Source organism: Emydura macquarii, unplaced genomic scaffold (genome assembly GCF_026122565.2).
Source record: "Emydura macquarii macquarii isolate MOO-44397 ecotype Brisbane River unplaced genomic scaffold, CSIRO-AGI_Emac_v2 contig_2768, whole genome shotgun sequence".
NCBI lineage: Eukaryota > Metazoa > Chordata > Testudines > Chelidae > Emydura > Emydura macquarii.
The window spans coordinates 48,773,216-48,798,903 of NW_027132905.1; the positions used below are offsets into that span (position 1 = coordinate 48,773,216).

Below are 25,688 nucleotides of genomic sequence, written 5' to 3' on the forward strand. Positions count from 1 at the left end.
CAAAGTGCACATCTCTTTTGAAAAGCCGCTATATGAAAACAACACGTTCTTACACAACAGATTTGCTCCTTGTTTGTATTTGAAATCAGATCAGCTGATTTTACTGTCAAAAATAAATGTTTACTCCTGTTAGCTCTGCAGAGCTAAGGAGAGGTGAGCTGGGTTCTATTCAGGCCTTCGCAGAATTATCTAGTAAGTTCCAATCAGTTAACGTGTGCCAACACGGTGTTGACGGTGGGAGCACATGGTGGGCACAGTTTGTAGACACGGAGGTTGCCCAGTGGCCATTAATGGCATACTTTGGCCTGGAGAGCCATGATTATGTGTGATGATGCTACATAAGAAAATAACCTCGTATGACTCTCGGATCCCATACTGGGTATGAAGGGATAATTGGGGCCACGGTGGGGAGAAGGAGGATAAAGAAAAAGCCCTATAAATTACTTCTAAACTTACTTTGTTATTAAAACGAGTGAGACAAACTGGTACCCCATGATATCATATTGATAGTCACTTTTCTGAGCAGAAAGGCTCTTTGAGTGGTTGGAGGATTGCTAATAAGCAGAGCAGCCTGGTCTCACTTGATTAGTCCCCTCCTTTCAGTATCTGGAGGATTCTGAACCTTTGCCAATCTAACTGCTACCCCTTTAAGTCCTTATTTGATAGAATTAATAGCAACACACCAGCAAACAGCAGAATCTGTCAAGACATCAGCTCTTAGCTGCAGCTGTCTTCAGAGACAGAATTCAGAGACAGAGCTTGATCAACTTGCTAGATGTTGAATATCTAAAGAAACAAATTGGCGCTTCTGTTGTTTTCCATGCAGTGACAGCTGTGTGAGAGTGTGTGTGTGTGTGTGTGTGTGTGTGTTTTCCCTCATGTTCTCTTTCTCCAGGATTTCAAGCTCTTAGGGAGGAGGGGAACTATATTCCACTTGCATCAACTTTACATTCTCTGCCTTCCTTTTACTGGTGGATTTTTTGTATCTTGTGGGAGGAAGCACTGAAGTCCAGTGGACTGTGTGCTGATCGGGGAATAAAGAGACTTGGGTTCTATCCCTGCTAGACTGTCCTGTGACCACGGGCAAGTCACTTTCCCTCTCTCTGCCTCTAGTTTCACCACCTGCAGGACAAGGTTCATGATACTTGCCTTCCTTTGTAAAGCATGATAGCAGAACTGATATTACCATTATGTCTCCGATATGCACGGTCATAGAGGTAACCCCCTTCTTCTCCTCCTGTTGCCCCAACTTGTCTTCCTGGTTGTCAGGCAGACTGTCCAGGGAGAAATAGAAGAATATTGCATGGGAATTCAGCACTCATGAAATGTATCCTACCCACAAAGCAGCGGCAGCCTGCACTGATGATAACAGTGACAGGAGCAAGGCAGGGGAAGCTCTGGAGCAGGGCTTTGAATGGGTATACGGCCTTGTTACCCGCCATGTTGTTCAAATGAGAGACCCATTCTAGCAAGCTGTTCATTTCCTCCTGCCGGCTTGGAATCCAGTCGATTCTCTACCTTTACTTAGGGACGCACTGTAATCTCTTAGCGAGTGGTTACTAAAACGAGTATTCCCATTGAAATCAGCAGGATTGTGCATGACGATCAGGTTCACCATCTGTCCTTGGGTGATGGGATTCCCCTCCCCAGGGCAAGTTGTTCATGGTGGAGATTTCCTTCCTCTGCCAACCCTTCCTTCAGCAGGGGATTGCCTGCCGTGGTCCAGATAGCACTTATAGGTCACTTTCTCAAATGGAATGTACCAAGTCAATGCAATATCAAGAACCTGCAGTAGTAGCAAAATAATCAGCAGCCAAGTGGTATCTGCATGTAGAAGTTGGCGGCTTTGCGGCACTCATCCAACAGCAGCTCTGCTGCATGATCTGAGCATCTCAAATGAAATAGGTATTTTATTTAGCTAACATGCTGCTGCTTCAGAATCCATCATCAAGATAATGTCTACAGAAAGCTCATCCCTGACCTGAATCAAGACGCACACTCATGCAGCAGAACAATTACAATGCAGAAGATGCTGCCTCTCTGCTTCAGCTGCTCCCCTCCCCTTTTAAAAAGGAGTCTGATCTCTCCAGCTGCTAGATGAGAAACCGCAGTCGTATAAAGCAGAGAGCAACTGATCACACAGCCAGTTGGGTACACAGTGCCAGCACAAGCGAAACCTGAACCAGCAAGCACCTCTCCCCGCTCTCTCATGTAACCCACCAAGAACGTTTCAAGGCCAGAGAAAGTTGTATACCTTATTAATAAACCAGAGTGTTCTGATATGCTTCTGTTTAACCCTTTTGCTGCTGGACCGCTCTGTGACAGGCTGTGCTGCTAACTTAAATAAGGACCTCACACAGGTCAGTGGGATGTTCAGATGTAATGGGTGTGTTTTGCAGCAATTAAGAGCATACTGGTTCGATATCCCTAGTCAGTGTGGTGGACAGGCCTTGTTTGGGATCTGGTGAGCCCACAAACACAGGTGCATTTAAGAGTTCCAGTGAAAATTTAGCCCCTAAAATCTGAGGCTACTGAGGAACCTTTTAAAAAGCCTCTCTTAATTTATCAAGTAACAACCTGGTACTTTTCATTTTCAAAGCATTCTGCCAACATGAATTATCCTTCTCTCTCTGTGGAGCCGATAGGGAAGCATTGCTAGCCCCATTTGCAGGGAGAGAGAAGCAGAGGCTGAGTGGTTAAGTGACTTGTCCAAGGCTACAAAGGGAATCGGTGGCAGAGATGTGCTTAGGTTTTAAATCCTTCTGGTTCTTGTTCCACTGGGCCTTGCTGCCTCCACAGTATAGCAGGTCTATGGTTAACAAAAGGAGAAACCCTTATTCTGGAGGGAAATTATCCAAAAGCTGTGTTCAATTAGTGCAGGCTTTTATGTCCAGCTGCTTGACCCATTATTGCCTATTATTTTCTTTGCTGTATCATTTTCCCTCTGCTGAGCAATGTACTACACAAAGCAAAGTGTCAGGATTGCTTCCCATGAAGCCTGTTTATCTGTTTTAATCAGGGACTTTGGCACCAGCGATATTTCCTTCTCCAGACCAGACTTTGCCTTTCAGGCTGCAGCCACACCATTTCTCTGTTACCTCTGTTGCCAAGTGATTTCCAGGGGAAAAAGACGCTAGCCATGCAAATATAACTGTTTAAACACATCTCCCATGCACTGGGACCGGCGAGTCTGCAGGCAAAGCCTGAAATAGGCTGATTCATTACAGAAACATCAGAAAGACCGGCTTTGCGGAGCTGGCAGCTGGCATCCCCTTGCAAGGCTGGGGAGCATTGGGAGAATCAGGTTTCCAAAGTTCTTGGGTGGCTTGGTTCTTGGAAGACACTACCGAAGAAGAGCTCTTAATTTACATTTAACACATTTTGGAGCTCTTAAACCTCTTGAGAGTGGGAAGTGCTTGTTCACCTGCTCATCTACTGCTGAAGTATTTTATGGATTACAGACAACATCTCCTTCAGATGCTGTGATTCTGCCACAGTCATTAACCATAGTGCCCTCCTCCTCCCCCTCTGACGCACTGTCACAAAACACACACCGCAGTCCCTTGGTCCAGCTTGCCAATGCATGGTGTCACCTGGGCTCCTCCTGGGCCCGGGGCCAGGGCAGGGATTTCCATTTTTTACATTGGATGCAGTAGTGGTGGAAGGTTTGAGGCTGATAGCGCTGGAGGCTGAAGTGCTGTATCTGCAGGACACGTACACTGTGGGCAACAGCGGTGCACATTCTCCTACCCTGCTCCCCTTGATGTGCCTCCCAGGCCACACCGTTAGAAGGGAGAGGGTAGTTCTGTCTCTAAACCCATTCAGTACCAGGTTGCTGGATCTCAGCCCAGACTGCCAGCAGGAATATTACTTAATGCTGAGACGCACGTGCACATCTGTCCATTAGGAACTGGCGGAGACCACCAATTCACTTCAGAGAGGCCACGGAACAGCTGTCGCGTGCTAACATTCAGTCACAGGCATCGTGAGTTGGAATCAGATCAATACCCCCAAAACGAAAGGCTCGGTAGCTCAACCTCACGAGCTGTCCAGACCCCTGATTCCTGAAATGCTTGTGAAGCACTAAACACTTCAAGAAGGCAATATGATACTAGTTGGGGATGCTACAAAGAATATTACTGATCACAAAACTTTATAGCCTGGGGCAATGGGCGTGGCACCAAGATATCCCGAGCCTTTTGCTTCTAGATCAATGGTTCGAATTCAACTCAGGAGGGACAGAAGCATTCTTCCCACCTGATGGCGGTACAGGGACCTACCTGAAGTGAGCAGGCAGCATCGGCCCAGGAAACATCCCCAAAGCACTGCAATGGACACTAAATGGGAACTTTGCTGGCAGTCTCAGCAGAGAGCCTGAGGCCTGAGTGGGCAGGCAGACTAGCCAGTGACAGGATGATTCAATCACCTTTAAGCTAGGCCCTCCACCTGTGGTTCAAGGGATGTTTGACTGGCTTCTGCTCCTGTTACCTCAATGGGACAGAAGGAGCTGAACTCCTACCCACCCTCACCCCTTCTCTCTAATCTGCCACTGCCTGTTCTCTGCATAAACAAGAAGATTTCAGTCTTCAGGGCTGTCAGTCTGGCACCTTTCGCCAGCACTAAAATTCACACCCAGCTCCAAGTACTGAATAAATCTGCACAGGATGAGGATGTAAATGAACGCTAAATAACAAGGAAATTGCTGCGGGATCAGCACGTCCCCTCCAAGCAAAGGGGGTTTGCTCAAAGAGAAGAACAGACTACAAAAATGCCGACAAGACTCAGTGGTGACTCATGAACTCCGCTAAATATGCCTTCCTGTCCCTTACAACGGCTTTCCCTGCAGCTGCAGGTTACGGCTACTGAGATGGAATGGTACACGGTTTTCCTCATCCCTCACACACCCTTGGTAGTGTTGCTTCAGCATGTATATGTGACACTGCATGAGGTTCCAGTCTCAGTCTGCTGCAGTGTGCATCATCACTATGCTTACATCTCCAAAGCAGAGGCCATTTTGTCATAATGCACTGGGTGAGGTGTTCGTATCAGATGACACTGCCATGTACTGTGCTGCAATGGCCCATCTCCCTCTGTTGCATTGGGTTACATAGATCCTGCAGCATTGCATAACCAACCTCACTCTCCCTTGGGTCACGCTGTCTTTTTAGCATCGCTTTGGGTTACAGAGGGGTCGCCATGTGTCATGGGACAGCTTTAACGTTGTACTCTTTGTGTTGCTGTGGATCACACAGCCCTGCAGTTTTGCTGCCATTCGTGTGGGTTTGAGGCACACAGAACCACAGACTTAGACTAAAAATTTCACAGCTCAGATGTCTTGTAGCATGACCCTGGTGTTGGGGTAGAGATTCTTCTGCTTCCCCTGGTTTGCTCCCCCAGTTTCAGAAGTCACATTCTCCTGGTCAAAAAAGGCTGGATGAAGCCAGGATTGCCAACTCCCCCATTCAAAAATCAGGAGTCAGGCCCCCCCCAAAATCATGAGATTGGCTTAAAATTCATGAGATGTTAAAAATATAATAAATTTGGGGTCTTTTTCTTTGCTTTCTATTTTTGAACCGTTAGAGTTCACATTTCCAAGTTCTTCTCTGCAACAGGGGCTAGAAATATTTTTTTTTAAAACAACAGCAGCTGAGATTCTGAGGCCATAGCATGACTCCAGGAGCTGAGGATTTAGGAAAAACACTAAATCTTGTGAAGTTCATGATGAAACTGGGAGTTGGCAATGGTTGGAGAGCCCTGGGTGAGGCTTTCAGAAGCCTGCTCATTTTATCTTTGCAACAGTCCCAGCTGTTTGGAGCTGGAGTAACCTGGGGACTTTGGACTGTGCCTATGTCTTGTCAAGATGGTCACCACCCAGCCTGCTGTGATCAGCAGCGTCCTGATTATAACTCCTGTGTGTACCAGAGTCCCTCTGCTACAGGGTTTAACCTAGCACCACTGGGCTCACTTGTTTGACTTCCTGCAGTAGGAAGTTACAGGGTATCAGGTTGCCAAGACACTGCCTCAGACACACAGCACCAGGGTTTTGCCACGTCACATGGGAGTCCACCAGTGTTTCTGGGAGGCATTCACACCTTATCATGTTACATCACCTCCTACATTACAGCAGGGACTGCTGGGAGCAAGTAATGGCAGAAACAGGCATGTGAGGGCGGGACAAGAGAGAGATGGTCGATATTGCAGCTGGAGCCCATAGTGCTAGTTTCACATACTGCATGCTGAGCAATGACAGGCGAGGGCTCTATGCTTCTAAAACTAAATGAAATCTTTAGGAAGAGAACTGTTCACAGGGGTTCTGCAGTGGCTGCTAGCATTCCAGCCACATGCACCCAGACTGACGGCCCCGAGACTCCTCCAAATTCTTCCCTGCTGCACCCTGTGCTTTTCCCTCCAGGCTCCATGCAGGTTGTTACCGTGTGGGCTGTGTGGAGAGCCAGGTATGTGGAGCAGTCTTCACTCTATACTCCAGTTCCGTGAGCAGGCCACATCCCTCATCCTCTGCCATCTACACCCCCTTGTGTGGTGAATGAATCCTTCCTTTCCAGCCACATGGATGACTGGTTATGGAAGCAAAGCACACATCAGGAAACAGGGTCATGTACAAACTAAAGCTGCCAACTGGAACAGGAGACTTTCCCTCCCTTAAGGCTTCGTCACAAGGAAGATGACAACGGCCTCGGCCCAAGCCTCACAAATGCTCCACCCTGCCACTCCTGCAGTGCTGCTGCTCTGAGGTGAAAGAGAATTGGGCTTTGCCATCCCTTTCCCCACTGCCTGGCCAGGGCGCTGCATAACTTTAGTCAGGGAATCAACATTCAGGCTTCTTTTTTCCCAGGAGGTGCTGCGAGAATGCACTTGATGGGGATTCCTGGAAGGGGCGGAAGAGGAAAAGGACAGCCAGAGATAGGATATACATGGGATTTTGCAGGAGGGAGCTGCTGGCTCATTGAGCAATGAGCTGGGGTGGTCTAATGAGGCTCAGATGGGCATGTACCATATAATTAGTTCCCTAGGCTTGCAAAGGGCATGGGCCTTGGGGGAGACTGGTCCCTTCCCAGCTTGACGAGCAGTCTAAATACCTGCTCAGGTTAGATTATCCAGGTCCTTTCCGTTTCTCTGATGTCAATATCCGCACTGAGCCTTTTGGCCAGGAGCTGTTGGAAATGCCCCAGCCTTCCTCCTTCGAGCCAATGAAACGCCCACCTGAGGTTGCGAACTTGCCCCTTTACTAAGGAGAAGGACCCAGGACAGATTCGGAGGGAGAAAAGCCATTGTCAGACCCTCTCTCGGAGATCACAGCGGTGAGGTGTGCGGCAGGGAAAAGATGTCCCACAAGGAATGAAGAAGAAGAAGAAGAAGAAGACTTTAAGTGAAGCAGCAGGCCCTGTCTTTTCAGCAGAGCATCTGGCAGCTCGCTGGCTCTGGCTCTCCCAGCCCGTCTATCTGGTGGGTGAAAGCACCCCTCCTCCACTCTGCTGCACGGGGAGGGCTCCAAGGAATCGAGGGAGCACAGGAACGTGCATGTGGAAACACACGGAAAGCAAGAGCACTGCAATCGGGGGGGGGAGCGGGAGGCAGAGGCAGAGGCGGGCTGTGCCCCGCTGCTGAAACAGAAGAGGCAAGCGGCTTGGGGAGAGGACGGCTGGCTTCCAAGCCCTGGAGAGCGGGGTGTCCTGTCTTCCTCCGGGGCTCGGCGGTAAGACGAAAGGAGGGGGGTCAGGAGAGGGCCCCCCCCTTTGGGCCATTAGGGGGCGGGAAGGCTTCGGCCATTGGCGGCAGGTGCCTGGGGGCGGGGGAGGACCCAGAGCCGGGCGGCCAGCGAGCCGCCGGACCCAGCCCAGCCCCGCCGCGCCCCGCCGGGAGGGAGCCGCCGCCGCGGCGCGGGGCGGAGCCTGGGGCGGGGCGAGCTCTCCCCTCCGGGGGCAGGCAGGGAGCGGCGGCGGGGCGAGCCCAGCCTGGTGCAGGAAGCTCGCCCGGCGCTCGCTGCAGCAGCAGCCGCCTGCCAGGCGCGGGGTGCTCGGCGCTGCGCGGAGCTGACGTTGCTCCTCTTGCAGGGATCCCCGTCGGCCAGCCTCTCTCTCTCTCTCTCCCTCCCTCCCTGCCGGAGCCTGCCGCCGGCTCTTCCTTCTCTCGCCCGGCCGCCGGAGGATGCGGCTGGGGCCGGGCGGCTGCTGAGTCGGTTCGCGGACGCGCCCGGTGCCGCCGCTCTGCCTTGCCCGCCTCGCCCGTCGGCTTGCCCGGCCGGGGCTCCCCCGCCAGCGGTGACCCTGTCTGCCGGCTGCGAGCGAGCCGGGGGAGGAGGAGGAGGAGGAGGAGGAAGGGAGCCCGGGGGAGCGGAGCCGCCCGGCCAGACCATGTCGGAGGTGCTGCCCTACGGCGAGGACAAGCTGGGCCGCTACGGGGAGGGCGGCGAGGTGGGGCAGATCTCCTTCACCTGCCGCCTGCAGGACACCAACCCCTTCTTCGCCGGCGGGCAGAGCAAGCGGCCCCCCAAGCTCGGGCAGATCGGCCGCAGCAAGAGAGGTGAGTCCCGGGCCGCTTCGCCACCGCCCCCCCCCCCGGCGGCTCCCCTTTCCCGGCCTGGGGGGGCTCCTGGCCCATTGCAACCCGTGAGTGGAGGATCGCCCCCCCCCGGCCGGGGATTGATCTCTGCGGGGCCCGGGGGTGTCCAGAGCCCCCCTCCTTGGTTCCATCCCCATTCCGCTCTGCATCGTCCCGGGGCGAGCCCGTCCAGCCCCGCGCTAGGATCCCTGGTTCCTGGAAGGTCCCCCCCCCCTACCCCGGTCTGCTGGGAGATGAGCGCCTGAAACAGGCGCTGCCTTGCAAACCGCGGGTGCCCTCTGGGTTCGGGGGAGCCGGGCGAGCTCCAGACCCCCCGAGCGGCCGGGCTGGCTCCCGGCGTCTCCTCCTGACCGCAGCGGGGCAAGAGAGAAGGCAGGAGCCGCGCTGCTCCCTGCGTGCCTGCCTGGCTGGCTGGAGAACAGCGCGGCGGGCTGAGGAGGGGTGGGGGGTCAGGGCTTAGGAAGGGGTCAGGATCTCCCGTGTGGGGGGAATCCTCGGGCAGGGTGGGCTGGACACGGCGGTTCCATTTCCCACTAAGTTCCTGCTGCACCCCCAGGGGTGAGCTCGATATTGTGTGTCGGGGGAGCTGGGATCAGTGCCCGGGATCGGCTCCCTTAGCAGTTTAAACGGATGGGGCTTTTTTTTTTTTTTTTAAACCCCCCACAACTCAGCGGATCCGGAGCAATTTCCCCCCACTCTTTTTTGCCATTCAGTGCAGACTCAACACCCCCCCGACAGCACTTTCAGCAGAAGGGAACACTTTCCTGTAGTTTAAAAATAAATGTCTGTGTACTTGAGCGGGGCAGGGGGCGATGCGTTTCTCCGCCGCGTGTAAATGCATCAAATCCAAGTGTGAGTCTACCTGCAGTAGATCCTGTAGGTACCGTGGGAGAGCGGGAAGGTCATTTGGTAGTTAAAGGTTTTCTTCTCCCCACATTGCATGTTGATGATGAGGACCCTAAAGAGTCCTAAGACTTATTAGAGAGGAAGAAATCCCAGGTGATCTCAATAGTCACGAATAGCTAACCCGGACAAGTGTCTCTTGCCATCTAGAGAGCTCAGAGGTCCTGCAACTCCTTTCAGAGGAATAGGTGCCATTCAGCTACAACGTAGCCCAGTAGATTTAAAAAGAACACCATCGACACTAACCCTAGTGGCCAAGTGCTTGGTGACCTTGACAACACTGGATTAAGCGTGTAATATTATCCAGTGTATTTACTTCTTTGCAATGGTATCACTTCTTCCCTTGAAATAGCAGCAGACTGCTGAATGGACACATTTCTTTTGCTTTGGAACTCGGGTTTTCCTGACTTGGCTGCTATTTACAAAAAATAAATGGTCATTTGCAATGAGCAGGTGCTGTATGTGTATGGGAATTCAGTGTTGCCTTGTAGGTTGGACAGAGAGATTCTGCAGAACCCTACATATTTCAGGGGGGCAAATTGCAATAGGAGGGGAATTCACGCAAGAGCAAGTGAAGGGGGGAGAAGGGAAGCTACAATATATTCATCATTTTGTTTTTCTGCTTTACAGTTGTCATTGAAGATGATAGAATTGATGATGTGCTGAAAAATCTTTCAGAAAAGGCACCTCCTGGGGTTTAATTCCCTCCCAGAGACACTGAATAAAGGGGGGGAAATAATTTACAATGTAATGTGTTATTGGCAAAAAAAACAAACAAAAAAAGCACTCTGAAATCCTTCATTACTAGCCTGCAATCCACAATGCACATCAGCAAATTGTATCCTAACATCAGGCTTGGAGACAGAAGAGGTTCGAGAAGGAAGAAGGTTTTAGTAATGTGCAAAATGAAACACAAATACGTAAAAAAGAGAGAGAGAGGGGAAAAAAATCCTAAACCAACCCACAAACAACAGTAATCAATCAGTGTATCAGTTGCAGCTATGTTGTTTAAATTACCAGTCTTTCTTTTTTCTATATGATGAATATTGCACAATTCTGGATCTGGGGTTTAAAGTACTTCAAACAATGCAGCAAAACACAGTGTTTTCAGACCCTGGTACCTTTTGCTGGTCATGGTTGTTCCAAATGAGCACCTTGTTTACATTATTTAATCTTGCAAAAATGATTCCGTGCACTTGGACGTAACATGCTAGTAGTTTCATTGGTTTTTTTATGTTGATATCTTGGATGTTTTAAAAAAAATTATATATAAATAATATATATATATATATTTCATTTTAGTCACATTTTAATGTATCGATGGAATATGTGAAAAAAACTTTTATAAGGAATGAACTATAGGAAGAATTATTGTTTTATTTTTTAAGCTTGTGTTACTTTGTTGCTGGGAGCAACTGCTCAAGTTAGCGCAAATGGACAAATTTTATATGTAAAACAGGAAAAAAAAATGCTCAGCTTTTTCTAACTACCATGCAATCTGTAGTGTGGGCAATCTCTGTTTTTTCCTATATTGTGACAGTTTATTCTCTTTAATAGACTGTATTTAAAAAAAAGAACAAAAAAAAAAAATCCAATGTAATCACAAGAGTGCCAAATATCTTGAGATGCCAAATGGCAGTCTGTTTTCCTTTCTTATTTAGTGCTCTTTGAGTCTATGTAAAGTAGCACTTTTGGTCTCCTTTTTGTTCTTTATAGGGCTCTCTAATGGATTTTATTGATATCTAGACATATATATATAAATAATATCTTCTGGGTTTTCTTTTACTTTTTTTTTTTTTTGCATGATATGTGCAAAAAAAAAAATGCCTCTTGTGTGAGGGAACATTTTACTGTTTTTGTTTGCAACTTTGAAAGACCAGCCCTCAAGAAGGGTTTTATTTTTTTTCTTAAATATTGTGTATGTTGCACTTTTATCCACGACACAGGGCTATTTCTGCAATGTACAATAAAAAAAAACAAAACAGTCCATTCCTGTGTCTGATCTGTATCTCTTATCTTGTTTTTGTGCCTGCAGCATGCATTTGAGATCTGTTTCAGCACAAAGGCTACATATGACGGTCTCAGAGTGAAGTGTTAGGTGGTCACTGTGGGGATGTCAAGGAAAGAAGAAATTAATGAAATGTCAAGCTAGCACATACTGGAAGTACTTTCGGTTTATACTGGAGGCTAATGGGGAAGTGGGAATCTGGAAGAGTTGTGACTGTGAGGATTGGAAACTGCTCCCATGGGGAAAGTTAAAGGGACCCTGCTGGCTTGGGTGTGTTGGTTTGCTAGTCATCGCTGATTTATTTCAACACACACACGCACACATCGCCATCTTTGTGCCAGTCTCCTCTTGGAAGGCATTACACAGCAGCAAACCCATCAGCCATTCCTGCCTGCCTGATCTATTGAAAAACAAACAAAAGCTCACTCCTGGCAAGGGGGAGGATTTACTTGAAAGACAATAAACCCCAGGATCCTTGGGCTTGCTCCCCCTGGGATGTTCATGTTGCCCTCAGCATGCCAAGTTCTCTCCCCCATCCCCGTGGCCTCTTCACTGCAGAGGAAACCTGACTGTATAACATATGCTTTAACATACCATCCCTAGCTTCCAACAGTTGCCAAGTGGGTCGAACAATAGCATGCCTGCTGCTTGAGCCTCTGATATGGAAGGTGGAGGAGAAAGGGCTGGGGGCTGGAGAAAGAGTGTGTTTGCCTGGATTATTACTAGCACGGGCCCAAAGCAGAGCCATTCACCAGCTCCCCTTCCCTGACCTTGCGGGGGACTCAGATTAAATGGCACCTGGATCCAAACTGTGCCTGATCTTGGTTTTGCAAAACCAACACAACTTCCCCTCCTCTTTGCCAGCAAGAGGCTTTGCCGGATTATTGCCAGAACTCAAAATCCACTGCTTCAGGGAGCATTGCTGGGGCGGTTGGTGAGACTCTTGAGATGTGGTGTCATAACATTGAGCACAGTGATAGGAGGGCTGGGAGTGACTCAGACAGGTAGATTAGAAGAACTCAAGATGCAACAGTCAGGGCAACTCGTTTAGTCACTTAACAATGGCGATTGCTACTAAGAAGCATAATTACAGAATAATAACAATAGCCATACAAAGGAGCATGTGGCTGGCTTGCACAGGTGAATCGAGTCATTGCTTGCACTGGTTCCTGATATGTTTGTATAGCACGTAATTCAATGGGGCCCCAGTCTGGTTGGCTACTAGGTCCTACCACTATATAAATAATAATAAAACGTGAGGATGTCTACAGATAGGTTATAATTGTAGTGGTTTATGCCTCAGGGTTAGCACCTTGAGATCTATGGAGGAAAAGCACGCTGTGACAGCTAGGTTGCATTATTAATAAGAATTAATATTCATTGGGGTGGGGAGTTGGTGTGTATAATTCCATGTTTTGAGATCCCTCCTTTCACCAGAGAACTCCTCTCCCCCTCTTCCCCCCCCCCCCCCCCCGCAAAGAAGTGAAATTTACAGAGGGTGGCATTAAGAGGATCATGATTTCCACAAGGAGAACTAAAAGATGCATCTCTCAAGCTGCTTTCTTTCAATAAGTGTGTGAGCAGTTTCTGTTGTGTGGTCTTTTTTCATTGTGGACAATACACTGATAGAGGATTATGCAGAGGGGATGGCTGTGGAACATGAACAAAGCTCCCATTCTCAAGCTGAGTAGGTTTGTCAATTGGTGGGTGAAAGGCTCTGATGGTAGGTTTTTTTAGGAGATGGCATTAAAATATTACTACAGCAGCACAAAAGCAATTGTGTCAGTGGTGAGGAGGCCGTGTCAGCTGAGTTTTGTGAACACTTCTGTGTCACAGGCATCTTTAAATAGAAAATATAAATGTAAACGTCTAAAGGGTGCACTTTGGAATCTGGAAGCATGGTAACAGGCAGGAAATTATGCCAAGTGTAGAACATATTGTCAAAATATGTTTGAGCAACAATAAATACAGAAAGGGAGGATATTAAGCTCTAAAGATGAGAGAATCTATAATCCCTCTCTTATTGATTGAGCATCAAGAGCTGCATTATTCAAACAGAATTAATTGAATACTTGCAATAAATGTAAATCTTGGTGAATTCTGGGCCCTGGGGAGGCTGACAATTTAAAAAGAAAAAAATCACCCCCACACATACACACACACGCAGCCTTGCTTCTTAAGGGAATTCTTTACAAACTCTTGTAAATTATTGACTTAAAAAAAAGAGAGACAGAAATGAAAGAAGCAGCTGCAGAGAATGAAAAGAGGGAAAGAGAGAGAGAGAGAGAGAATGACTTCTTGCTACACCCAGCAGAAGCCAGGCACAATCAGACCTAAGAATAATAGGACCCCATCCTCTACCCACTGCAAGATGTGAACTTAGACCCAATCCTGCAATGAGCTCCATGCAGGTGGCTGTCCGTGCCCATGTGACACCCATTATGGGATCAGGCTGTTCATCACACTCGCTGAGGATCAAGTACATCTGAGGATCTCAAAGTACTTGGCAAACATGAAGGGAGCAATCCTGTAAACTCTTGTTCACACTAGTAATACGCACAGATGTGAGCAATTCCATTGACTTTAATAGGTCAACATGCATCAGTAAAACTTATTCACATGTATAAGGGTGTGCAGGATTGGGCCCTAGCTTAAGCCACACAACAATCTTGGGAGTTAGGTCAGAAATATATGAAATAACATGTCATCCAGCACTGAAATGCATCCATTTCTGGGGTGCAGCACAGCTGTTGTTGAATAATTCAGACTAATAATGCACAATTGTTCATAGTGGGAAGTTAAATTAATTATTAGCCTATACATATAATTATTAGTCACAAAATATTTCTTTTAGAGCAGGGTCCACAGAATGTAGTTCTAGGGTGAAATTCTTCTGGTGGGGTCCTAAAATACAGCTGGCAGCTGCCTTTTCCTTTACATACAGCATGAAGAGAAAGCTAGTCACCTGCAGTTTGTGTTATAGCAGCCACTGAACTAAACACCAAGCCGTCTCTGTTCACCTGCCAGCAGTGACATAAATATTATGGTGGTGTGTGGATTTTTTTATGTTAAATGTGCAAATTTATATGCAAATGAGGTGCTGCCCAAGCACTGCTGGATAATTGCCAACACATCCCCTTGGTGTCGCAAAGTTTTGAGGCTTCTGCCTTATGCTTATGACCATAACAATTAATCACACCTCGAGAAGTGTATTTCACACACCACAAAAGAAGAACCACATTCATTGGCACAGCTCACATCGTTAAAAATAATAGTTATTATTGCTACTACTGATTAGTTGTAACAAGGCCAACAGCGGTGCTTGGCGTTTTGCGAACAGCAGTTGCTTTGTGTGGGGAAATGGAGTATTGACTGTGCTTGGGAAAACCAAGAATCTTAAAATCATTCTTTGGAAGAGAGGACTGATATTTGCAAGATAAACACTAGCCCTGAAGTCTGTGCAAACCTCCAGCTAGCCAAAAAGAACGCAGTGTCCGTGGCAGCCTCGGTTCTGCAAAAGGCATGATGGATGCTTTCAAAAAAATATTTTAATAAAAGCAACTTCCTGCTGAGTGGAGCTGTCATCTCAGGCTGGAGACTGTACAGTCCCTTCTCCCCTCACCCTTGGAACAGCTGCTCTCTGGTTTATAAAACCTGCCTGTTTGGGAAGAAAAAAAAAATAGAACATTGTAAAAACTATCCCAACGCCTGCTGTGCAAAATAAGGCGACGTTAATGACAGCACGTCCTTGCACAGGGGGACTTGCACCTGGCCTCGGAGTTTCTCTGGTAAAGGCCAGTGAAATCTCTCATCTGCAGTTCTGAGACTGCTGCTTTCAAATGGTGCAATTGCAGGGCAAACATAAGGTCTGAGCCTGCAGGCAAAACCTGTTTGGCCACTTGCAGAGGTCAGGTGGAAGAGGTTGTAAGTTATATGTCAGGCAGCCGGTGTGAGAGAGTTTAATGTGGCCAAATTCATCCCTAGTGCAACTGCAGTCTACATCAGAGTGAGACAGGGACACATTCGGCCTGTGGAGTTTAAGGTGGTAGGAGTCAAACACACAAAAGATTCGGTTCATCCCTAAGCTGGTGCTGAGCCCAGCACAGGGACCCATTGGGGCCTGCCCCTTCTTTATTGGGGATGGGCTCAGGGATACAAATACCTACCTCTTCTATGGCACTTTTCGTCAATAGGTCTCAAAGCTGTTCGCCCTCTGGAATATATGTAGCCTCACAACACACCTGTGACCCAGCCTGGATTAACCAACGTGTACCCAGTGCGCTTGCCCTGGGCCCCCGTCTCAGGGGGCCCCTGACCACCAGAAAAAAAGAAAAAGACTAGCGCTGCGACCCAGCCTGCAACACTTCTCTAATTCGGCCTGGCTGCCCCTCTGTCTCGCAGGAGGAGTGACCGGGCCGCACCTGTGTGGTGCTGTGACCCCACGTGCCAGGTCACAACACCACTCGGGGGGTGGGGGACAGGGCAATTTCCACAGAGCACAGGGCCCCAGAATTCTTTAACCCGGTCCTGCCTCTGAGGCAGGGCAGTGCTATTACCCCTCTCGTGCAGATGGGGAACCGAGGCATAAAGGGGCTGCCCCAGGTCACACAGGGTAGAGCAGGGAACTGAATCTAGGGCTCCCAAGCACTAATCTAGTGCCCTAACCACAGACCCATCCCTCCTCCATTGGTGGGCTGTCCTTACCTGTGCCGTAGCTGCAATGAGCTACTCTGCCACCAGATAAGAGCTGAAGTAGAGGAATGCCCTTGGCCCGGCCTCCTCTATCCCCTGACAAGCCCCTCTGCCATGTCCCCTAAAAAGCCACAGCTGGGCCTGCCGAGCAGACCTCTTGGCCAGAGCTATTCCACGGGGAGGCAAGATGGCTGCCTTGCAGTCCCTTCATACCAGTCTAGCCACAGGGCAGGGGTTCTTTCCCTCCCCCTGGAACTCAGTTTGACCTCCGTTCAGGGGAGAAACTAGAAGTCACATGGAGTCACCCACAAGCAACTGAGGGTGGTATTCGGCCCTGAGGAGGTGTGACGGTGTAAATTATACCAGACTCCCTTAGACTTTCTAGATCCACTGCCCCTCAGCATTTGGTTTCAGCATCAAAATCGGGATGTGCTGCACCAGTGTGAAAGCAGGCGCTAGACCCTGCGCTCCAGAAAGCGCCAAGGGGGTGGGGAACATGTGTCTGGCTGGAAAGAAAAAGAAAGAGGGGAGACACAGGAAGATCCAGGAGAGAAGGGCAATTGCAGAGAGATTACTGGGGACGTCTGGCAATTGTGTGAGGAGGACTTTGACCACAGGTACAGGAAGTTGCCATGGTGATTTTGAGGAGGGCACAGGTGCAAGAAGTTGCGGAGGTGATTTGGGGAAGGGCACAGGTGCTAGAGGTTGCCATGGTGATTTTGGCTGGGTCATGGATGCAGGAAGTTGCTGAGGTGATTTGGGGTGGGTAATGTGTGGAGGAAGTGGTCAGTGTAAACCTATAAGGCAAAGCTGTGTGCTAAATGTCAATGGAAGGTGTGAGTGGGCAGAAATGCTACTGAGAGTCAGAGAGGGGAAGTCACGGAGCATCTCAGAGGATGGTGATGTAGCTATAGGATGTTGTCTGGGGTAGCTGGGAAGAGGCAGTCACAGGACATAGCTAGTGAGTCTTAGGTTGACACAAAGTCAAGAAGGTGCCTGTAGGATTTGTGAGGCAGAGGCACCAGGTGTGGAAGTTGCCACTTAGAAGCCCAGGGGGTCCCAGGTGCTGCCAATGGGACATCAGCAGAGCTTAGCTATTGTAGTAAGAGGCTTCGCTAGAACCATTCCAGCGGGGATGATTCACTGACTGAGAGGCACATAGACAGCAGGCTGTTAGAAAAAATTAGGGGGCGGGAGGAGGGGAAGGATTTATAAATGTCTTTTCAGTATTTAAAAAAAAGAAAAGAAAATCAGTGAGTAATAAATTGCTGAAAATAGCTGTAGCTAGAAGAGCAGGTAAGGGGGACGCTTTGGCAAAGGTGTGAACATCAAACCAACCCATCATGGTGACTTGCTTTGTGGAATGACTGGGGAGTGAGCTAACGAGTTTGCTGTGCAGCTTCTGGAAAAGACAGAGTATGTGGGAGAGGACCATGGAAGAGCCAAAGTGCCACAGGCTGTCTAGACAGGAGGGAAGAATGTTCCTGCCAGTGAGCCCCTGGTAAGCCTAATTTCCTTCCCTAGTAAAATAATGGAGCAAATATTAAGACTGTTTAATTAAAAGCCTAAATATCCAGAGGGAGCCCGATAACCATAAGCAATAAAGCAGTAGAGGAAAGAGTTTATTAATGAGCTTTGCTGATGTTCCTGAACTGGGAGGTCTTGAAGACAGAGACGTAATACAAAGAGGCCCGGAGGCCTTAGAAATATGGGAACGGAACAACCAATTAATCTTGGGGAAGGGAGGAAATGTAAACTACTACATATGTTGGGGGGACCCTCAGAAATGCTGACCTCTTGGGAAGGAGAACATGTGTAGCAGTATGCTGGAAGAGCCAGGGGTCGGTGGGAGGTGAGCACAGGCAAAGGAGTGTGTGTGAATGGGAGTTACTGGATCAGACAATGAGCAGGGAAGAGGAGGAATGTGGTCAGCTGAAGTCTCTGGGAGGTGCAGGAGACTCCGAAAGCAGTGTCTCTTTGGGGGTGTGGAAGGGATCTAGGAGAAGTGGCCGGCAGCAGTCTCTCCTTGGTGGGGTGCATGGGGGAGGCAGTGGATTGAGTTTCTGGAGGAAGCATGATCTGCAGGGGTGTTTCTACAAGGAGGGGTGTGCCCAGGGCCTGCGGAGCTCTCACGGGGGTGGGGAGGGTGGTACAGGTTTGCAGAGAGAGGGGGTCAGTGGAAATCTCTGTAGGGCGCATACATCTGGGGGACATAACTGATGGAAGTGTCATAGGGTAGTTGTCCCAACAAATGAAGTAGGTCCAGCTCCCCTGTGCTAGAACAGCTGTTCCCATGTCCTCTCTCAAGAGGGCAGGGCAGCACCTGGGGGCTATAAAGAACCAGGGAAAATGGTAATTCACTGTTTCCTGAGTGCGAGCCAGGAGGAGGAGGAGCAGGTGAGAACTGCCAAGGCCAGGCCATGTTTCTTGGGGAGGAAGGATGAAGGCAAAGAGAGCAGCGGGGGGTTTGCTGCCTGACCTCTTTTAGCCAGATCCAAGGCTGAAGGAAGGAGGATCAGCAGCAGCTGCAGGGGGAGTTACTTGCTGAGGGCCAGAGGGGAGCAGCGGAGGGGCTAGCTACCTGCTGATGTCTCTGTGTTGGAGAGCTGGGCTCAGGTAACAGCGAGAGGGCCGGGGGAATGAGGAATGGTCCCCTGGCGAGGATCACCTGCCAGCAGAGAGGCTGTGGAGGTGCCCCCTGGAAAGAGTGGATCTGCACTCCAGCTAGGATGGCTGTCCTGGCAGAGGGATAGAGAGGAGGGACAAACAGACTGGGTGTGGCAGGAGATGCTGGAATGTGGTATGTGTCACATTGATGGCTGAGAGGTTGTGATTTTTAAGGATTACCTGCACTGGGAAGACAAATGGACTGTGTTTTGGGATTTAGGTTTTGGACTGTTTACACTATGTTCTTGTAATAAACCAGCCCCAGTGAGGGGGCAAGAGAGCATGGCATGGAGTTCTTGGGTTAGATGAGGGGGAAACTGAGGCAGGTGTGCATGTCCTGCTGTGGCCTGCTGCAGTCAGATGCTCCAGTTGCGGCTGCCCTTTGCCAGGAAGTAGCTCTCTCATGGGGATGGGGGGAGAAAAGAAATGGTGGCATGAAGGGACCACAGGAGCAGGGGGTACCTCCCTGCAAATCTGGGGAAATGGCAAGTGCCTTCTCATGCTGGAAATGTTGAAACATCTGATGCAAGCCTTTAGAGTGGTAAAGGCTGCTGCCTTGGGAATCCCTCTTGGGCGCCGTCAGGAATGGGACCCCTGTGAAAACCTGCTGCAGGGATGACGCCTGGGCCTCCGGCTGATCCCTTGTACAGTCACAAGGGCTAAAACTGCAGTCTGGCGTGAACTACGCTCCAGCGCTGTGAGCGGGTTAGGGAGAGTTTGTGATGTGCCCAGCATTTTCGGTGCCAAGCTAACTCCATGCTGCAGAAAGCTGACACAAATAGACAGGATGCAACAGCAATCAGTTGCTTCTCAAATACAGAAGCAGGAAACCAAGGTGCTGGAAAATATTGCTCATGTGGTGGCAACAAACCCTGTGTCATTGCGAGGTGCGTCTCTGTCCCACACCTGGGCACAGACAGGTTAAGGGGTCTGTTTAGCGCCTTAAAGCTAGAGGACAGGAGTGGCTTGGGAGGCTTAGTTATATAGGCTATAGAGGTGTTCTCTTGCAGGTCAATGGTGCAAACGAAAGTCAAGCTGTCAGTGTCCCAGAGTGGTAGTGTTTGGTGTCCTGGGTGACATGAGCTCTGAGTGTCAGTTTGGTTGCTGCTGGACAGTGCTTCATGTCACAAGGCCATGGCTCCCCCAGCTGGCAGTGTTCGCAGAGCCCCGGAGAACAGTTTAACTCTCTGGGGTGGCTCTTCCAGATCTGCATTGAGGAACCAATAGTCTTTTCAATCACTCTTTAGTGGACCGTTCGGCATGGTTTGCCCCATGTTGCAAGCCTGTATCGTGGTGTGGTGCAGAGGAAACTGTTTCTCAGCTGCTCCAGGTGAGCAGGGAAGGAGTGTTGTAAAATATGAAAGTAACGGATTGTGTTCTAAGGGAGCCTGCTGCAGGCGTGAACAGCCAGATTCAGATCTGGTATGAGAACCGGTGCAACTCCATTGACTTTAGTGACTCTGAATTTGTCCTCCTAACTCAGTGGTCCCCAGCCTTTTTGAGTGAAAGCCCCACTAGTTAACACTAGGTAAAACACATGTCGTCGTCCCCCCCCACCTCCTCAATGGCCACAAACACCTGTAACCCCTATTAACTCACTAAATTACATAATAATAATAAATGACTCTTACCTGAGTAAGAAGCTGAGCTTTCCCTGGCGCAGCCGCCACCGCACACCCCGCTTCTTCCCATCCTTCCTGGACTGAGAGTAATGGAGGCAGGCTCTGGTGGGTTGGCCGGGGCCGCCCCAGGCCCCCACCGGCACGGAGCTGCTTCTCTCCAGCTGAGTGCCTGGCTGGTGTGGGGCTGGGGGGGATGCTCCTCTGCTCTGACCGGTGGGGAGCTTGGGGGCGGGTTAGATGACCTCAATATTACTGAAGCCTCATGGACTCCCTGGAATCTTTGGTGCCCCCCAAGGGGGTCCCGCCCCCTCCCCCCAGGTTGGGAACCATTGCTCAAACTCTCTCATTCCAGCTGCCCTATAGGGGAAAGCACCAGTGTCTTCTGGGGAACAATCTTCCCTCTGCACTTGCATTTCTAGTCCACCTCTCTCACTTGGAAGTGGCGCTTTCGCTTGGTATCGGGTTCTGCTAATCTGGCTTCTTTTAAAGCACTCGGTTAATCTCAACTAATACTCCCCATACTGCTGCAGGGCAGGTAAATAAGCATCGTTATCCCCACCTGACAGGGAGCTGATGTAGTTTGCCCACATAACAAGGCAGTCGAAGAGCCAGGAATAGGATTCTGGCTTGCCTTCCATGCCGGTGCCTGGAGTAGTGCTGAGATGGGACAGCGGATGTCCCTGTGTCTGGTGCATGTTTCCCTGAAGGGGCAGAGACTGAACAGAAATATTTGCGGGTTTTATCTTCTGTAAAAGACCTTGAAAGGAGAAGCCCTTATTCTAGTAATATCAGCTGGGGCTAGTCCCACCTCATGGCTCAAGAACGGGGAGGGGAGGGGGGGTTTCATTGCAAGAAGCTGGTTTTGTTGTTGGGGAAACTCTTTGTAGTAATCTCTCATGAGCCCTGGTAAAGCAGGCTGGTGTGATTAACGTAGCCTTATCTCAGTGGAGGTGGCTCCTGTGAGCAGATCTGGGTTAAGAAGGTTCTTTCTATTCCTTCTCTCCTGTAGCTCACCTCTCCCTCCTCCGGGATTTCTCCACAGTTCATGCTTTGACAGTGTGAAACCTGGGGTTAAACAGAGTTCAGATCAGTATTTCCAGCCACTCAGTTGCTAATGTAAACAGAACAAACTACAGTGCCATCCATCCAGAGATTTCACATCCAGTTCGTCATCCCTGGGGTAAGCACAGTGAGGTCCAGGGAGTTACCCCAGCGATGAATTTGGCCCATCCTGTTTATCACTTAGTCTCTGCAAGTAGCAGGAAAATGGCAGAGCATCTGCCAGGGTCACATGATGCCATGTGCCCCTCATGACCCCTCTCATTTCCCTGCCTGGCATGACATGGTGCGCAGGGAATGGCACTTGCCCAGGTTGGGGTAGTCTCAGGGAGCTGGCAAGAGCTGACACTCAGTATTGTGTTTTGATTTCTTCTGTCTAATGACATCCATGACTCCAGGTCTCTTGCAATGACCATCTCTTTCATCAGGACTTTGCCCTCTGTGTACTCCTGATTAACCAATGTGCAATGGGTTAATACAGTTTGGAGGTACCTATGCTAATGTCAACAAAAGAGCATGTGCTTTAGAAAGAGCAGTCTGTCTGTTTCTCTGTGACACCTACTGGTGAGGTCAAGTGGATTATTAGCTACCTCCCACAGGCTGCAGTCAGTGTCCCATGTTAATGGAATACACAGTCGTCGTATTCCTAGATTTAAGGCCAGAAGGGACCATTATGATCATCTAGTCTGAGATCCTGCATAACCCAGGCCAAAACGTTTCACCCAGTAATTCCAGCACCACCTTCGTACCTTACGGATGAGCTAGACCAGTGGTTCCCAACCCATGGCCCGCGGGGGGGCTTTCAAAACGGCCCACGCTCCCCTCCCGCTGGCTGCAGAAAGGAGCTGCTGCCTAAGGACCCAGGCGGAGCGCTTTGCTGCGGGGCTGAAAGACAGTGCAGGATCCTCCAAGGGGAGGGATCAGTGCTCTCCTCCCCTTGGCTGTAGCAGGGAGCATGGCAAAGAGCTCTGCCTGGGACCCTAGGCGCTGGGTTCCCTGCTGCAGCTGGCTGGACTGGAGATCAGCGCTCCCCTCCCCCTGCTCCAGCAGGCAGCAAAGCACCCTGCCTGGTCCCTGCTGGAGCCGGAGGGAGGGGAGCACTGATCTCCTGTCCTCCTGGCTGCAGAAGGGAGCCACTGGACCCAGGTGGAGCACAGGGTTCCCTGCTGAACTCCTTCCTCCTCGCTCAACTCCTTCCCTCTGGCTGTAGTGGGGGGAAGGAGGCAGGGAGGCTGCTGGCAGAGACTGGTGGCCCTTCAGGGTGTTAAAAATCATATTTGTGGCCCTCGAGCCAAAAAGGTTGGGAATCACTGAGCTAGAGTGTATTTTTTCAGAAGACTTAGAGCAGTGCACGCCAGGGCTTCTCACTGCTTCTGACCTCAGTGAGTTTTTTAACTGGGTTTCTGCCACGTCACAGAACTTCCTGGCAACACACCAATGCCATGGTGGGGCATCCTGAGCATTGGTCTTTCACATCTAAACCCGTTATGGCCATAAGGTGGAGGACTGAGACCTGATACTGGAGGGGGTTATGGGATTGTGTCCCGTAGTGGCTAGTACCAGCAATTGTAGCAACCTGCTACTTGTGTGTGAAAGCTTTATCTTCTAATTCAAAGAGCTGGAGACCTGGTGTCTTTGTTAGAGTGCCTGAGTTCAGTTCCCAGGTGTACATAGCTACTGTGCATTGCCTTAAACTAAGAGAAGAGGTAAAGGGCAGCAAGCAATAACAGATTGGTTGCTGTCTCTTTAACAATGAGCCAATTCAGTTCCCTGCAGGTTGGACAGAGGAGGAGACAGTGTAAGGAAGGCAGCAGGGGGGAGAAGTCAGGGAGGTAATGTTAATAGGCAGCTGAGCGTGGGCTCAAGCTGCTGAATTTGAGTCTTCAAACAAAAACCTGTGTCCAAACCACCTAGAGACTGATTTCCATGCCTAGTTTCCAAGAAACCTGTATGAGAAGAACAGTGTGAAGGAGAGAAAATGAGTGAAAGGGAGAGAGACTCTGAAAATACAAAGATGAGATTCCAGAGAGACTGTGAAATTAGAGGGAGACCTGCCGGGGGACAGTCAGAGGGCCTGTCTGAGCAGCTGGATGCTTCCTACTGTACGATACACCAAAAATACGTTCATAGGACGTGAGCAAGATGGCAAAGCCAAGCACTCAAAAGTTAGGAAGTACCAGAATTAAGCTTTCTTGTGCAGCCTTAGTTCAGCTTGAGGCAGACACCTGGAGTGGATAATTTCAGCCCAAGTGGCTAATGTTTGGTGAAGTTATAAGCATCTGAAAACAGGGACTTGAAACCAAGTGTGGGGCACTCTTAATAGTCAGCATGACCAGCTCTGCCTGTGGTACAACTACTTCGCAATGTTAGTCGTGGACTCCAGGCAGCTGAGAACAGATGGCCCTTGTGCAGCACCTTTTGGCTGAGTATCTTCTCCATGCCACTTAGTTAGACCTTTCAGTCTCCAGTAAGTATCACCCTCTCGCTATACCTCCATTTTCCCATCTGTAAAATGGGGGAGATGCCTTGCTCAAGGCCACAGGGTGAGCCAATAGTAGTGGCAAAGTTAGGAACAAAACCCACGCTTCCTGACGCTGTCTCGTGCTGTAACCACTAGGCCTCATTCTCTTCCACACTAGTTTCTCTGTTGCTACACCTTGCAATGCAGATTAGAGTATTCCCCTTGAGAAAGGAAACTGCAAGCTGCCTCTTAAAGGCCTGCAGGGATCCCACTAATACAATACAATAAAACCAACTGTGGTTTTATCCTGTTATCCCATCTGTTGGCAGCCTGGCCTCATTATTGCTTATTGCCTCTGAAATGCATCAGCGTTTCTTTGCTGAATATTATTCATATGTTAAGGCAAAGTCAATCTACATAGGAGGTGACACGGGGAAGGTTACATGAAGGAGTGATTCTTATTTTGATTAGATTTCATTTCTCAGCTACAGCTAGCCTGGTGTAAATTGCATGCCTTTCCATGCCGGAGCCTCCAGGGAGAGTCTTGCAGGGAATCTTTAAGTTTAATTGTGACTGAGTTTTCTTAGGGACTGTCATTACAGCAGCAGACAGATCCTGATTTTCTTCCCACTGTGTGCTGATGTATTGCATATTGCCATGGGCCCCCTGCCCTTTTGGGTTCCCTAGGTGGTCTTTCCCCTCTGGAACATAGGAGTCAGAGGGTATCCTGTTGTAGTCATCCGTGCTCATTTATTTACAGTGCATGTCTACAATCCCCACGCTTGCAAATCCCAAAGCTTTGTGGCATCTCAACCTCTCTGCCCAGGAGGCAAACTGAGTAGCAGGGCTCCTACCCTCCTCCCTGGCTTCTCCCTAGTTGACTTACATATCCTCCCCAGCTAGGGAGACAGCTCTTCTCTCTTGCCTCCTTAGTCAAGGTTCTAGCTCGCTCTGATTAGAGCATTCAGCTATTGCTTACTCCTCTTTGCAGTCTGTGACCCGTCTGGCCCGCTTTGCCACAACCCAGTCAGCTGGGCCGGGGTGGCAGAGGCCCTGAGGGGCTTGTCACCCTCTGCTCTGCCACATGGTATAATTCAGGAATTGCTCGGTGGCACTACACTGGTGTGAGTTAGAGGAGAAGCAGGTCCAAAAGATGATAAATGGGTGGTGTTAACACATCCCAAGGCATGAGAGAACATGCTATTGGTGTATTCAGGGGGAGAATATGCTCCTGTTGGAAAAGGTGATAGGTGCACCACAGAACCAAAGTGATGATGGGGTGAATAGGTGCAAGAGTACATGAGGCCTGCAACCAAATTGAGGGGGAGCATCTGATTTCCCCACACACATCCCTCCCTGGGGGAAGAGAAGGCTTAAGTGCAATGCTTAAAGTGTGTGATTGGGGGTGGTGGTGTCACAGACCCAGCAAAAAATCCCTAAACAACGGAGTCAGGTCGCTGAGGAGTGCACTTGAAGCACTATTTACCAAAGCTGCTGATCTCGGATTATTTATGATCGAGCCCTTTAAGCATTGCTCAAGTGCTGGGTTTGACTGTCCCACCCAAGTCCACTAGCCATGGGTGGAGTGTGGCTGGTATCCAATGGTGGGGTAGCCTGGACGGATTGCTTGGGCGTCGGGGGGAGGAATGGGGGGAAGGAAAGAGTTTAATGACTGGACCCAAACTTTTCCTCGGGC

The 25,688-nt window shown here is 49.6% G+C and overlaps 1 protein-coding gene and 1 long non-coding RNA gene across 3 annotated transcripts; one reads left to right on the top strand and one right to left on the bottom strand.

Moving 5' to 3' along the window:
- The first annotated feature begins 7,560 nt into the window (after positions 1–7,560).
- On the top strand, positions 7,561–11,470 carry CAMK2N1 (calcium/calmodulin dependent protein kinase II inhibitor 1). Of its 2 annotated transcripts, XM_067567504.1 has the most exons (3): positions 7,561–7,714; positions 8,073–8,541; positions 10,114–11,470. In XM_067567504.1, the coding sequence occupies exons 2-3, from the start codon at positions 8,373–8,375 to the stop codon at positions 10,182–10,184; spliced, it is 240 nt and encodes a 79-aa protein (XP_067423605.1). In that variant the 5' UTR covers positions 7,561–7,714; positions 8,073–8,372; the 3' UTR covers positions 10,185–11,470. The 2 variants fall into 2 exon arrangements, with proteins under 2 accessions (XP_067423605.1, XP_067423604.1); XM_067567503.1 differs by lacking the exon at positions 7,561–7,714 and having other exon boundaries at positions 7,955–8,541.
- A 2,711-nt stretch (positions 11,471–14,181) lies between these two features.
- Positions 14,182–16,603, bottom strand: LOC137165568 (uncharacterized). The gene is made up of 2 exons (XR_010923425.1): positions 16,196–16,603; positions 14,182–15,149 (listed from the first exon to the last, which is right to left on the bottom strand). It is a non-coding gene; the product is annotated as an uncharacterized lncRNA (long non-coding RNA).
- Positions 16,604–25,688: the final 9,085 nt, after the last annotated feature.